This window comes from Rhipicephalus sanguineus, chromosome 1, assembly GCF_013339695.2.
Source record: "Rhipicephalus sanguineus isolate Rsan-2018 chromosome 1, BIME_Rsan_1.4, whole genome shotgun sequence".
NCBI lineage: Eukaryota > Metazoa > Arthropoda > Arachnida > Ixodida > Ixodidae > Rhipicephalus > Rhipicephalus sanguineus.
Window position 1 is genome coordinate 277588839 of NC_051176.1, and position 13116 is coordinate 277601954.

The 13116-nt window shown below is 49.7% G+C and overlaps 1 protein-coding gene across 1 annotated transcript in view; it reads left to right on the forward strand.

Annotated features, from left to right (window-relative positions):
• The window catches only part of LOC119379038 (titin), a 294770-nt gene that overhangs the window by 144740 nt on the left and 136914 nt on the right, over positions 1–13116 (forward strand). Inside the window, exons 129-134 of the mRNA XM_049412985.1 lie at positions 20–523; positions 596–767; positions 4158–4289; positions 6129–6217; positions 6282–6341; positions 6427–6589. Of these exons, the coding sequence (XP_049268942.1) occupies positions 20–523; positions 596–767; positions 4158–4289; positions 6129–6217; positions 6282–6341; positions 6427–6589 (1120 nt within the window). The remainder of the gene's footprint in view (positions 1–19; positions 524–595; positions 768–4157; positions 4290–6128; positions 6218–6281; positions 6342–6426; positions 6590–13116) is intronic.

Consider the following 13116-nt stretch of genomic DNA (forward strand, 5'->3'; position numbering starts at 1 on the left):
CGTACTTGGCGTTTTCCAGAGACCCCGCCACCTGAAAAGCCAGAAAAGACGGCGAAAGAGAGCGCCATTGAATTCCTAACAACTGTTCTCAAGCCGACGTGGCCGTTCAGTATGTTTCGTTCCGCTTCGCCAAAGGAGGCACCGAAGGAGGAGGAGGAGCCCGAGCTCGAGAGGCCGCCGAGTGCCGAGAGGCCGCCGAGCGTCGACAGGCCTCCGAGGCCGCCCGAACGGGAGATGTTCCCGAGCGCGGAGAGGCCTCCCAGGCCTGAGAGGCCGCCGAGCACCGAGAGGGCAAGGCCTGAGAGGCCGCCGAGCACCGAGAGGGCAAGGCCAGGAAGGCCGCCAAGGGCTGAAGCGCCAAGGGTCGCCAGGCCGGGAGAGCCCGCTGAAAGGCCCACCCTCACTGAGCCTGTCCAACAAAAGGAGCCTCCGAGGCCGGAGTCTCCGTGGTTTCTTGAACCCGCGGAACCATACCAAACTGAAAGGCCCCCTTCCGTCGAGATGGACAGGTTGGCTCCAAGAGGTGAGGAGATGGACAGCTTGACTCCAAGAGGGGAGGAGTGTGCCTGTATTTATTACATTATGCTCATTTCAGACGCCGGAAGACCACCAAGTGGACGAAGGACACCTGAAGCACCTGAGAGAATGCCACCAGAAGAATTCGTCAAATGGAAGCCGGGACATCGTAGGACGTCTGAACCTGGAATGCCTCCCAAGTTCGTTGCTCCAATGGAGGACGTCGAAGTTCTTGTTGGATACCCTGCTACGTAAGCTAGTCAACATAATCTGTACTGTCGAACTTCCTTATAACGAAGTAGCATCGGGACGATATATCAGTTCGTTATATCCGATATTCGTTGTAACATTAGACATACGAGTCGGATCTAACAAATCGGCAGTATGGCACGTGTTCTATGTTCTATTATTCTAGGCTTCAAACCTGCTCTAAACGAGGTAATCCTCACCAGCTGCCTTCTTAACTGTCTCCTTACCGTCACGTGAGCTTCCAGAGTTTTCCCGTTCTCTTCATACGGAGGCGCAGCGAGACAAATGTTTTTTTTTTTTTTTCGCTGGAAGATTTTCGCAGCTCTTCCTAACAATTAAACAAATGTGGCTGTGAATCGTCTTTCAATATTTGTTTTACTTTTAATGTTACCTTAAAGGAGCACTGACACAAAATTTCGAAGGCGAGATAATGAGTGAAATAGATGTATGTGGAGCCGTACACAACGTCTATGAAAAATCAAGGGCCCATATAGCCTAGAACATATTTAAAATCAATTTCAAATTGCATGCCGCGCGACTGAGCGAGATGCGAGCGCTTCGCGACGCCGACATCAACGCGGCGGATGTGTAAACAAACCTACGTCACGAGTTTGTGTTGGCTGGTGGCTGGTTGTGCCCTTGCGCTTGTGCCGTGCTACCTGCCATTTCTTCCTCCATACCTGCGGCTTTGCGTGTGCTAGTTGTGTTCTCTTCCGCTGTTCGCTCGTCGTGCCCGTTGGCAGATGTTATGGCCCGCTCACGCTAGCGGCAAGCGTGCCGCAACGGCGCGGTGCCGCAGAACGTCGGCCGTCGCCGCACGCGCGAGAGCTGTCCAACTTGCACGGCAAGCTTCGCCGGCGAGGCATTTGCGCCTCCGAAAAACATGGCAGCACTGCCAAAAACGGTTGTCGTCCACTTCGAATCTATCAAGTGGCTGCCGTGCGCTCTGTAACGTGTAAGTTCCGAACTGATCAAGGGCGTAGCCAGAAATTTTTTTTTTTCGGGGGGGGGGGGGGAGGTTCAACCATACTTTATATATGTTCGTGCGTGCGTTTGTATGTGTGCGCGCATATATACGCAAGCGAAATTGAAAAATTTCGGGGGGGGGGGGTTGAACCCCCCAACCCCCCCCCCCCTTGGCTACGCCCCTGGAACTGATGCTTCCATTTGCTTTAGATTCATGTCCTTAAGCTTCGACAGCAATGTAGTCGTCCCGATTCGGTGCCGTTTTTGAGAGCCATAGTCAAATAATCGATGCTGTAAGCTTAGCGAGTCGAGATGGGCGCTTCCGAATGCTCGGAAGACATAGATTACGTGTTTGTTAGTTGTTTCTAATCCTCCATAGCTGGCGCCACTTGACCTGGTTCGGCGCCCACCGCACGCCGCCAGGACATGGGGGGATGCTAGGTCGGGGCCCAATAAAGCCCCTCCATCGCGTCTACTGCGGAAAACTCATGGAGGGGCTTTAGGGCCCAAGGGGCTGCGGCTGTCGCCGTCCATTCCGCCAGCCTGGATTGAGTGGCCTGCTCTGGACATCGCAACGTTTTTTCCCACTCTTCGGGTGAGGGGGGCAGTTGCAGGAGCTCTTTAGGGGGCGGCTCCCTTTCCCCCCTTCCCTACTACTCAATAAAGTTGTTTCCTCCTCCTCCGCACGCCGCCTACGGCGTCGCCTACGTCACAGTTTTGCGTGTTCACGTGGCCAGGTGTGTTTTCCCGTCCTCCGGAGGATGCTGCCTAGCTCGGTGCTCTTTGAAACCGAAACTGCGACTGGGCGCTCTAAAAACGTCTCTAAATAAATAACCGTCGCGCACTCGCGCAAACGAGGTTTGCAGCCGTGATAAGTGGATCATAAGCTATCTATTGCAACAAAAAAAACAAGGTGCAAATTTTTGGTGTCAGTGCTCCTTTAAGAGTTTTGAGGCTCGCGGAAACCAAATATTTCTTCGTTATAATTGATATCGCAGCGGCTTTCGTGTTTTCGGTTTCGTCGTATAAAGAATAAATGTCACTGAAATGAAGCGTGACCAATCAAACGTTATTTAGTTCGCTAAACCGATAATTCGTTATATCAGTGTTCGTTATACCGAGGTTCAACTGTTTAGCAAACTGACCTTGTCATCATGCTGCCCTTTGGTTTCTTGGTTATTTCTACGAGTTCTAGTTAAACTTTACCTGAACATCGCGTGCCAATACTAGCTAGCGAACAGAACCACCTGCACACTTATATCGCGTCCATACTGCGATTACGCTTTGTTTCGGAAAGCCGTGGTTTTCATCGTTTATGTTTATTATTTTTTTATTTTTGAGCCGATAGCACTGTGTATGTTATTGTTTTTCTCTCCCTCGCAATGAACGGCGTCCACGTGTTTGACGTCGCTTTATTTTTCTCCTCTTGCTCTTGCTGTTCCGTTCTGTGAATACGTGATACGTGGTAGCTCCCCAGCACGCTTCAAAGACAAGGACGACATAGACAAATAAAAATAGCAAAAGACATGAGCGCTGGATGGTATCAGCGCTTACCTCTTTTGTGTATACTTATGTGTCTATGTCGTCTTTGTTTTTGATGCCGTGAGCTATCATGACTCATCAACTAGTTCAACAGTTCGTTTTTGAGACATCGGTGAATGCTGGGGTTTTTGCCCGGGCGTCAAATGTTGTCACAATGAGGAAGCAAGGCATTTAATTATAATTGTTGGGCTTTAAGCTCCCAAAACCAGATAGCAAGACTTTTGCTTTCATTAGATACCATAATGAGTTATATGGGTGTCCTTGGCGCTCAAAGGTGGCGCAAGAAAGTGCCAGGCTCCATGCGGGCCAACTAATGCGTTTCAATTGCTGAGCACTGTACTGGTTTGTTATAATCACTCTTCCCTCTCTAATGCCACGGCCATTGATTGAGGATAAATGACTAAATTTCTTATACGTAGACGAGAGGGATCACGCTTAGCAACAAATGCGAATATCCTCTAGAATGATCTCATGAACGTTCAAGAGCGGTTATAATTCGCTTCGAACGGTCAGGGTCTGCGTAACAACTAAATCTTCTTTGAAGGCCTCTGTGGGGTTATTTTTCATGAAAAATAACTGTACAACTGTTTGTCCTGTTTATAGCCTTGTCTCGTTAACGTTGTTGTGTTTGGCCTGGCGATTTCGCATCGATGCCTTCAGCTAGACTCTATGCCACTCTTATCACCCATTATTCACGGCCAGCACGCGGTTGGTGCGTCGCTCAGGCACTGACGAAGCGCGAGTAGCACGAAAAGTAACCGCATCAGAAAAGACATCGCTAACAGAATGGAGGCCCCACTTTTGAAATCTTCACGTTTGTGAGCCACGGGCAAATAGTATTTTTCGCAGTGTGTGGTACAAGACCAATGGCATCATATTTGCAGGCTTGACTGTCGGGCGATTGGAGTTCCAAAACCTAAAATAACATGGTACAAACAAGGTCAACCGATAAAGTATTCTCCTGAATACAGCCTGTACTACGACACTGAAGGCAACTGCTCTATAACTATTCACAGGTAAGTGTCCTTGTCAATCATACAGCCGACCTTAATAAAAAAATGTAGTAATGGTTCAAGTAGTAGAAAGTCGCAATACAAGGATGTGTTTTAAACGCCCAAGATTCGTACCTGCAATAATCATTTAAAAAATGTTTCGGAAACATTTAGCATTGCTGCTGAGTGGATAGCACTAAAAATTCTGGTCAGCAAAGAACCACAAGCGAGTCGAAGGCCGCTTGCATTCTGCATTCAGTGCTTCATGTCTCGCTTTGCTAAAAAAAAAGGGGGGGGGGGCACATGAGGTAACTGTGCATGTACTGCTGATCACCAAGCAAGGGGGAGGGGGTGGGGCGTAGGCCAGGAGAAGCCTTGTAACCCCTAGCCTCCCTTGACTTAACGGAGACGCCCAACACACTCTGAGCATATACGTCAGAAAACACTGCCGATCTAAAGTCAAGGCTCTTGTGAACATGTGAGACAAATTCTATGTTTCTGCACTCAAGCATTCGCAATTCCTTGTCAAAAACGGCCACGGTTGGCTGCGGCCGCTGGATATCGCTTTGAGCGAAACAACCGTACGTGCGGACCTTGGCGAAATCAGCCGCGGCTAGAGGCATCGGCTTCACAGTGCGTCGGCATTTTTGACTGCCGCACACGGCAAGGAAGCGCACACGGCCGCTCACTGTAGCACGTGTGGGTGTAGACCAAGATATTCAGATTGTAGCATTGTCGCAAAATGCAGAGATCGCATCACACGCGAAATAATCGAGGCAAGTAAGATTTTTTCTTTAAAGCATGATTGTGTAAGTACCCCCTCTGTCGCTCTCACTGATAGGGAAAAGATGTATTTAGGTTTGTCCATGTGATGAATTGTAACATCATTGTGTTCCGCGCATGGCTGGTGTAACAGTGTGCAACTGCATAAAAGCGAAGGCGTTCAAAAGAAATAAACGGTTGGAAGTTCAGCGCTCTGTGTCCTCACTACTGTCCCCTCCTGTCGGTTGCGCTGATTTGAACTCATAGTCGTGTTTTACCAACACGCCCAATCCTACAGTCTTCTAAGGAAGCGCCGTCGTCCGTTATAACTTATAAGCGATACGCTGACGGTCAACGCACATAGTTGTTTCGCTCGAAGCGCGGTTGAGACATCGCTGCAATACGGTAGCGCATAGAGTTACTCTAGAAGAGTGGTAAGTTGGGCTAGTTGGTAATGATCCATGCTTATTGTAACTGCGCAAAAAACGGACGGAAACACGAAGGGCGAGAAACTGCGCTTGTTTGTCCTTTTCTCGCCCTTCGTGTTCCCGTCCGTTTTTGCGCAGTTACAATAAGTATGAGTTACTCTATATGGCTCTTTTATGTAGGTAGCATATAGTGCATATACATATAGGTAGCATATACAGTAACTCAAGCAGCGCATGAGCGCAGTCACGTGGTTTTATTTCATATTTCGCGGGCTTTATTTAAACGCCTGAAAAAAAGACACCACGCAGCATGTACGTTGCCGCAAATAAATTACATCACTCGTTTTGGAATGCCCTCTTTACCTCAACGAAACGCACTAAGCCCTAGAGTGAATATTAAAAATTTTGCTTAAATCATCTTAGTTGATTAACCAATTAAGCGCAATATAAAAAATATCCTAAAGAGCGCCACGTGATGGCAAACACACATGATGTCGTTGGTTTCATTTAGTTGCGGTTAGCCACTTTTTTTTTACCCTTGTTTCTGGTTAGGTGAAACACCCTGTATATATTCGACAACGTGCTGTAACCTGCCTATATCGCACTGGGCAGAAATAAATAAGTGCGGCAGAGACAATCGTCATTAATTTTCCTTCACCCTCCTCATAAACAGGACGACGCCAGAGGACTTTGGTGACTTCATCTGCGAAGCGAAGAACAGATACGGAACAGAGGTTACAGAGGCTGAACTCATCCAGATAGGTAAGTTTTCATAAATGTGGAATGTTGCGTTGTTTTGATTCATAGCATTGGAAACAATTTACAGATATGAAGTCAATGCTGCCAATGAGGAAGACCCCAAAGAAGGTCAATAAGCTGGATCTAGGTAATTAATTACTCGTCTGACAATATAGAACTTCGCGAAATCACGAGACTAACTGCTGGAAATGCTTCACAACCTTGCTTTTCAGAGTTTGTGCCGATGAAACCGAGATTTGAGCAGCCTTTGCTAAGTGAAGTACGAGCCCCACTTGGCATGCCAATCACTTTGGAATGCGTGGCGAGAGGACGTCCGCCACCAGAAGTACGCTGGTTCCACGAGGAAAAGCCAATACTTCCAGATGACACAGGCAAGTTCTAAACACTGATCACTTTATACAGTCTCTATTTCCACGCACACACTGGTGTGCACTATCGAATAAGTACAAACGCGAACAATTCGAAACTTCTTCAATGTGTAGTTTTGTTTTCTACACTTGCGGCACATTACCATAGATGTTCTCTGACATTACACCCGACCCCAAAACTATTACGCTTTATGCTGACGGCCGGTACATCATGGAATATTTTCTGCATGTTCTGCGTGGGGTATTCCCATACTCTATTCAATAAGGCCACGTTCAGTGTCCCGGTACATTATTCGGTTCACCCGCCATGGTGGTCTAGTGGTTATGGTGCTGGACTGTGTGGTGTGCACGTATCTCACAGGAGTACGGCCACTAGCGTGGGTTCGGACTTAGCGAGCCACAGGGCCGCGTTTGCCGTCGCCTCGCGTGAACCAGCGCGCCGCTTCACACGTGCGTTCTGGCGCAACAATGGCGCCGAGCGCAGCGCGGCAAGTACACAGTACCGCTCTCAGAGATCTGCAACACTTTATTGTCTGCGGCAACACCACAAACGATGTACAACGCCCGCTCCCAAAGGCGGTGGGAGAAGCAAAACAGGCAAACCACGCCACGGGCGAAAATACAACACAAAGGGTGCCACTAGCACGTCTCCGCGGGCAAAAGGGCTCACGGCGACACGCCGCTGAGGGAAACGGTCCCTCGCGACTACGCTGCGCACTCTCACGATCAGTGACCACAGGGCCTGATCGCTCGAGCGAGGGCAAACTCCGCTCGCGTTGGACTTCGATAGGTGGCTTCGGCGTAGTATGACCACGCGCGAATACCCCGCACCGCTCTTCGGCGTAGCGTTCGGAAAGGGCAACGAAAGGTAAGCGTCCGCCGCGGGCGCAAGGCACCGTTGGCGAACTCCGTCCGAGCGAGCCCCAAGAACAAAGGGAGCCGACGGACGGGAAAGAAAATGACGTGCTTACCCCACGCTGTCCAGAGAGATTCTCATTTCCCCGCCGCGTTGACTTCGATAGGTACGGCTTCGGTGTAGTATGACCACGCGCGAATACCCCGCACCGCTCTTCGGCCTAGCGCTCCGAAAGGGCGACGAAAGGTAAGCGTCCGCCGCGGGCGCAAGGCACCGTTGGCGAACTCCGTCCGAGCGAGCCCCAAGAACAAAGTGAGCCGACGGACGGGAAAGAAAATGACGTGCTTACCCCACGCTGTCCAGAGAGATTCTCATTTCCCCCGCGTTGACTTCGATAGGTACGGCTTCGGCGTAGTATGACCACGCGCGAATACCCCGCACCGCTCTTCGGCCTAGCGTTCGGAAAGGGCGACGAAAGGTAAGCGTCCGCCGCGGGCGCAAGGCACCGTTGGCGAACTCCGTCCGAGCGAGCCCCAAGAACAAAGGGAGCCGACGGACGGGAAAGAAAATGACGTGCTTACCCCACGCTGTCCAGAGAGATTCTCATTCCCCCGCCGTGTTGACTTCGATAGGTAGGGCTTCGGTGTAGTATGACCACGCGCGAATACCCCGCACCGCTCTTCGGCCTAGCGTTCGGAAAGGGCAACGAAAGGTAAGCGTCCGCCGCGGGCGCAAGGCACCGTTGGCGAACTCCGTCCGAGCGAGCCCCAAGAACAAAGGGACCCGACGGACGGGAAAGAAAATGACGTGCTTACCCCACTCTGTCCAGAGAGATTCTCATTCCCCCGCCGCGCGAAACGCCTCGCGAGACTCGAGCGCGGCGCCACAGTCGAGAACCGGCGCCCGGGTGAGGGAGGTTAACGTCACCCCCGCTCGCCCAGCGCCGTAGGACCGCGGAGGAGGGGAGATCATGATCGGAATGAGGATGGCAGAATTAGGCGAAAACCCCGCGCAATGGCGACGGGCAAGCCTCAATCTCCACAACTGCTGACCCGAAGGTCACGGGATCGAATCCCGGCCGCGGCGGCTACATTTTCGATGGAGGCGAAAATGTTTGAGGCCTGTATGCTTAGATTTAGGAGGCCAACTCCGGCGATTTTTCGAGGTCGATGGATCTCAATGAAATTCGCTGGGTACGTTCCTTGCACGTTTCCGTCATTTATGCCAAATTACAGGCTTGAGACATGCACAGATTGTTTGCAAATGAATTTTCAAGATTGTCTGCAAACGCCCTCCTGGCTTCCCACAATTATTGGCAACATTGCGTCTGTGACGTCAGTCAAGGGCGTCCGCAGAATTATTACAGGGGGGTGCAGGGGGGGGGGGGAGATCCAGCACTGACAGCTTTCACTGCCGCGACATCACGTGCAAGATTAATCAGTAGTGTGCAACGTGCAAAATTGGTTGGAAATAGAGAAGGCCGGGACCTGAGTGTGCTAATCAAGCTTTGTGGTTCATTGCTACTGCATAGAAAAATATTATCCGAAATTTCAGGGAGGGGCAGCTGCCCCCCCTTGCACCCCCCTCCGGACGCCCATGACGTCAGTATTGGTAAGGCGGCGGAAGTGACGCAGCCGATGGCACCGCTAACTTCTGCCGCTACAGCGAGCGTCTGCTGTGCTGGCTGAGACACTGTCATTATCAGACGCGGCACTGTCAGTCGCAGACATTACAGCTGATGCGCGGCGTGCTCACCTCTCCACTGTGCGCCTGCTCGTCCCGGCTGTCGCAGTTTTCATACTCCGCGCCGGCATGACCGGCATGCCTTGCACGACTTCCGGTTCGTTCGTAACAACGTCTACGTCATACGTAGACAGTACACTCGGTTGGGTTTCGGTTTCGGTGTTGCGCTTTTTAGCTTATTTAAAATTATTCTCCAATTTGCCGAGTATTTCTACTATCGGGCCCGTAACAGGAGCGTCTCAGGAACATAAAAGCACCATTACTTTTACGTGGCCAAAAAATCGCCGGAGTTGGCCTTTAACCTCCGCTACGGCGTCCCTCATAATCATGTCCTGGTTTTGGGACGTTAAACCCCAACAATTATTATTACTATTCGGTGTCGTTTAATGAGTTCGGACATTTTGTTCAGAGCGTCATCATTCGTCGCCGTTATGAGCATTTATTAGAGCGCAGCTCATAGACGCCTGTTCTATGGTTGAGCCACGGCCGGTATGGAGGAGGAACAAAAAGCTTTATTTAAAATAAAGAGAGGTTTCGGGGAACGATGTTGGTGGCCCCTGATGGTCGGTGTCCTTAGTCCCGGGCACCGCAAGACTCAGCCGCCACTCTCGCCCTTTGGACTATAGGCCCGTTGGGCTTTCAGTTTTTCTTCTTCAGTGGTTATTCAGGAAAGGAAAAAGGCACCTAATTTCTGTCTGCCTATAGGCGACACGGCGCAGTGCCTTGTAGGGGTGGGGGTAAGGAGGGAATAAAAGAATAGTAGGAAAATAGAGAGAAAAGTGAGAGAACCATCCATCCAACGAAAAGAAAAGAGGACAGGAAAGATGTGGAAACGGTCACGGGAGTTCAGGGACGGGTCCGCGAAACACAGCTAGAGGCACAGTGCACAACATCGGCGAAGCGGCGAGGGGCGCCGATCAGCGAGAGGTACGAGGAGTACTCCAGGACATCGCGGCCGGCACGTCCGTCTTGCTTGAAATCCAGCGAGTCGCGGAGAGCGGTCTCCCATGCCTCGTGTGAGGGATGGGGAAGACGGAAGAGAGGGGTTTTGGGTGCATGCCCACACCATGTGAAAGACGTCTAATGTCTCCCCACAATGCGGCCGCTTCCCGTCTGAGTTAGGGTCCCAGTAAACGAATTATTGCGGGGCAGAGGGTCTGTAGCCTGCGGAGAATTCGCTAATCTGCTCCATTCAGACCTTTAGCAGGGTCCGGGTAGAGTCGATTACGCTCTCGAAAATTGAGTAAAATTTCTTTAAACGTCAGTAGTGGTTTCCTGTTCTCCGAGTCCTGAAGGGTCGGGGAACGAGACGCCCGAGAGGTAAGCGCTCGGTCCATGGCGTCTGCATTCTCATTACCCTCCAAACCCTGGTGTCCTGGAGTGCAGATAATGCGTTTGGACTGGATGTAATTAGTCACTTTTTCGGCATTTTTCAGAATATTGCAGGCGAGAAATGCCACCTCCCCAACCATGGATTGAAAACAGGCCTTACGGGAGTCTGTGATAATCATATTGCATCTGGGATCGAAGGCTGATCGGAATCATGCAAACCGCAATTAAACTTTGAAGCGGGATATCTCGGGGCGCAGACATGCTAGAAGAATTATTCCAAGTGGAACTGTGTAGAAACGCTACTGCCTCCAACTTTTCAATACAAACATGCCCGCTTGCTGCACTCATTAAAAAGTTCATTATTCAATCTTAGTTGACTGGGTGGCTGACAGCGATAATTATTGTCTCACTTGTATCCCCCTGAATAAAAAGCTTATCTGCAGAGGTGTTTTTTTTTTTCACGTACCCCCCAGTGCTGAATTTTAAGGAAACCATAAAGCTTAATTTTGAACACCCTGTATTACCCTGCAACTACATCGCAAATGCGTTGGCGTGATATGCCCAACATATAACAACGCCAGCGGAAATCATGACACATTCAAAAGTTCTCGCACCACTCTTCAGAAAGTATCCTGTGAGTGTATGGTATCTTCTCGTTCCCAAAGTCAATGAACTTGCCCATAACGGTGCGCGAGAAATCACGTGCCGCGGTGGTCCGGGCGGGTCCGGAGCATAGGCGTATCTACCGGGGGGGCAAGGGGGGCGCTAGCCCCCCCACTGAGAAATGTTGGGGGGGGGGGGCGGAGCCCCCCACTTTCGACAGTGTTTATTGTTGGCTGCAGACTGGGAAACTAACAAGTCAGGCAAAGTTTTGCTTGAACGCAGCAATAACGTAATTTTGTAATAAAATTTGTCCTACGATTCTGTTATGACGACTGTCCTCCGTGTGTCATGACCACGCACTGTAGGCTACTTGCGGTGCGGGTTGCCTATTCCACGCTTGCGCGCCTTGCGCTCGAGCATTGAAGAGGAGGCTATCGCTCAGCAGAGGCTCTATAACATTACAGAAATCTGTCATGATTTCATTTTGGCCTGAAATTGAAGTACTCTGCGACGCAGATATGGGCGGGAAACAGTAAACGTTTTATAGCTCGATCAAACGCTCTCCTTTTTCAGGAAATTCAGTTTCTTTGAAAACGAATAGCATCGCCACTGCTCCTTATTCAAGCTGCTGTAAGTTGATGAGTGTGCAGAAGTGTCCAGTATTTTAGTTGCGCCTAGCCAAGAGAGCTAAAATAGATTCCCACTCTAGTCTCCGATTAGCCTGCTTCACTTGGCTTATCATATGGTAGCCTGCAGCGATCACGGCGGCTTGTAACAAGGCAGTGGACTCGAGCACATTGAGAAGGTCAGCTTTCTAGCTTGCCCCGTTACTTCATCTACCTCACCAGGGAGATGATTAGCGTACACGGTTTTCTGGACTAAGGCTGCCTACCTGCACAGGAGTGCGTCTCTTCCTAATAATGTTTATTTCTCTCTCTACCTCTTTGTCAGCAAAGATGAGCTCACAGAGAGTTGTACACGCGCAAAAACAACTCAGCATCGTTATACTAACTGAAAAGTATCTATCATACACATATGAATCCATCTCGCCCGCTGCTATTAAGCAGCCGCTGCCAATGTGATTGGTGGGCAGCCTTCTTAAATTACGTTCAGAAAGAGACACTGTCTGGCTATTCCGAAAAAAAAAAATTCGGCAGATCCCACACACTTTGGGAATCGATGTAATGCGAAGCAGCCAGCAAAGAGCTGCATACATCGCCTTGTTTGTCTTTGAGCCAAATGAAATCATTCATGCCATGGCATCTAGTCCACCATATATCGCATGTTTTCCATGCACGCATGCATGCACAATGTAGTGTACACCATGTCAATGAAACGCATATTCTGGTATATAAATGCATGACCTGTCGTTTATGTTCATCACGCACTCGTGTCATGCCATACCAATTTTGGTATATACCACGTTAACAAAACGGCCAGAAGCGCACCATGACAGTGACATGTAAATCATACCATACATGACATGCATAACATGATTCGCATGTTAAGACCTCTCATTTATGTTCGTCATACAGTCACATCGCGCAATACCAATTTTGGTGTATATCAAAGGAGCGAAATGGCCGCGAGTGCACCATGAGTAGAGAATGTAAATCATGCCATACATGACATGAATATTATGGTTTTTCACGTTACCACCTGTCACTAATGTTCATCACACAGTCTCATCGCGCAATACCAGTTTTGGTGTATATCAAGCTATCGAAACGGCCACGAATGCACCGTGAGCGTGGCATGTAAGTCATGACATACATGGCACGCATGTCATAGTTCTCATGTTATCACCTGTTATTCATGTTCTTCATACAGTCACATCGCGCAATACCAATTTTGGTGCACATCAATCTAGCGAAACGGCCACGAGTGCGCCATGAGCATGGCATGTAAATCATGTCGTACATTTCATGCATGTCATGATTATCATGTTACCACCTTTCATTTACGTTCGTCATACAGTGGCGTCGCGCAATACCAATTTT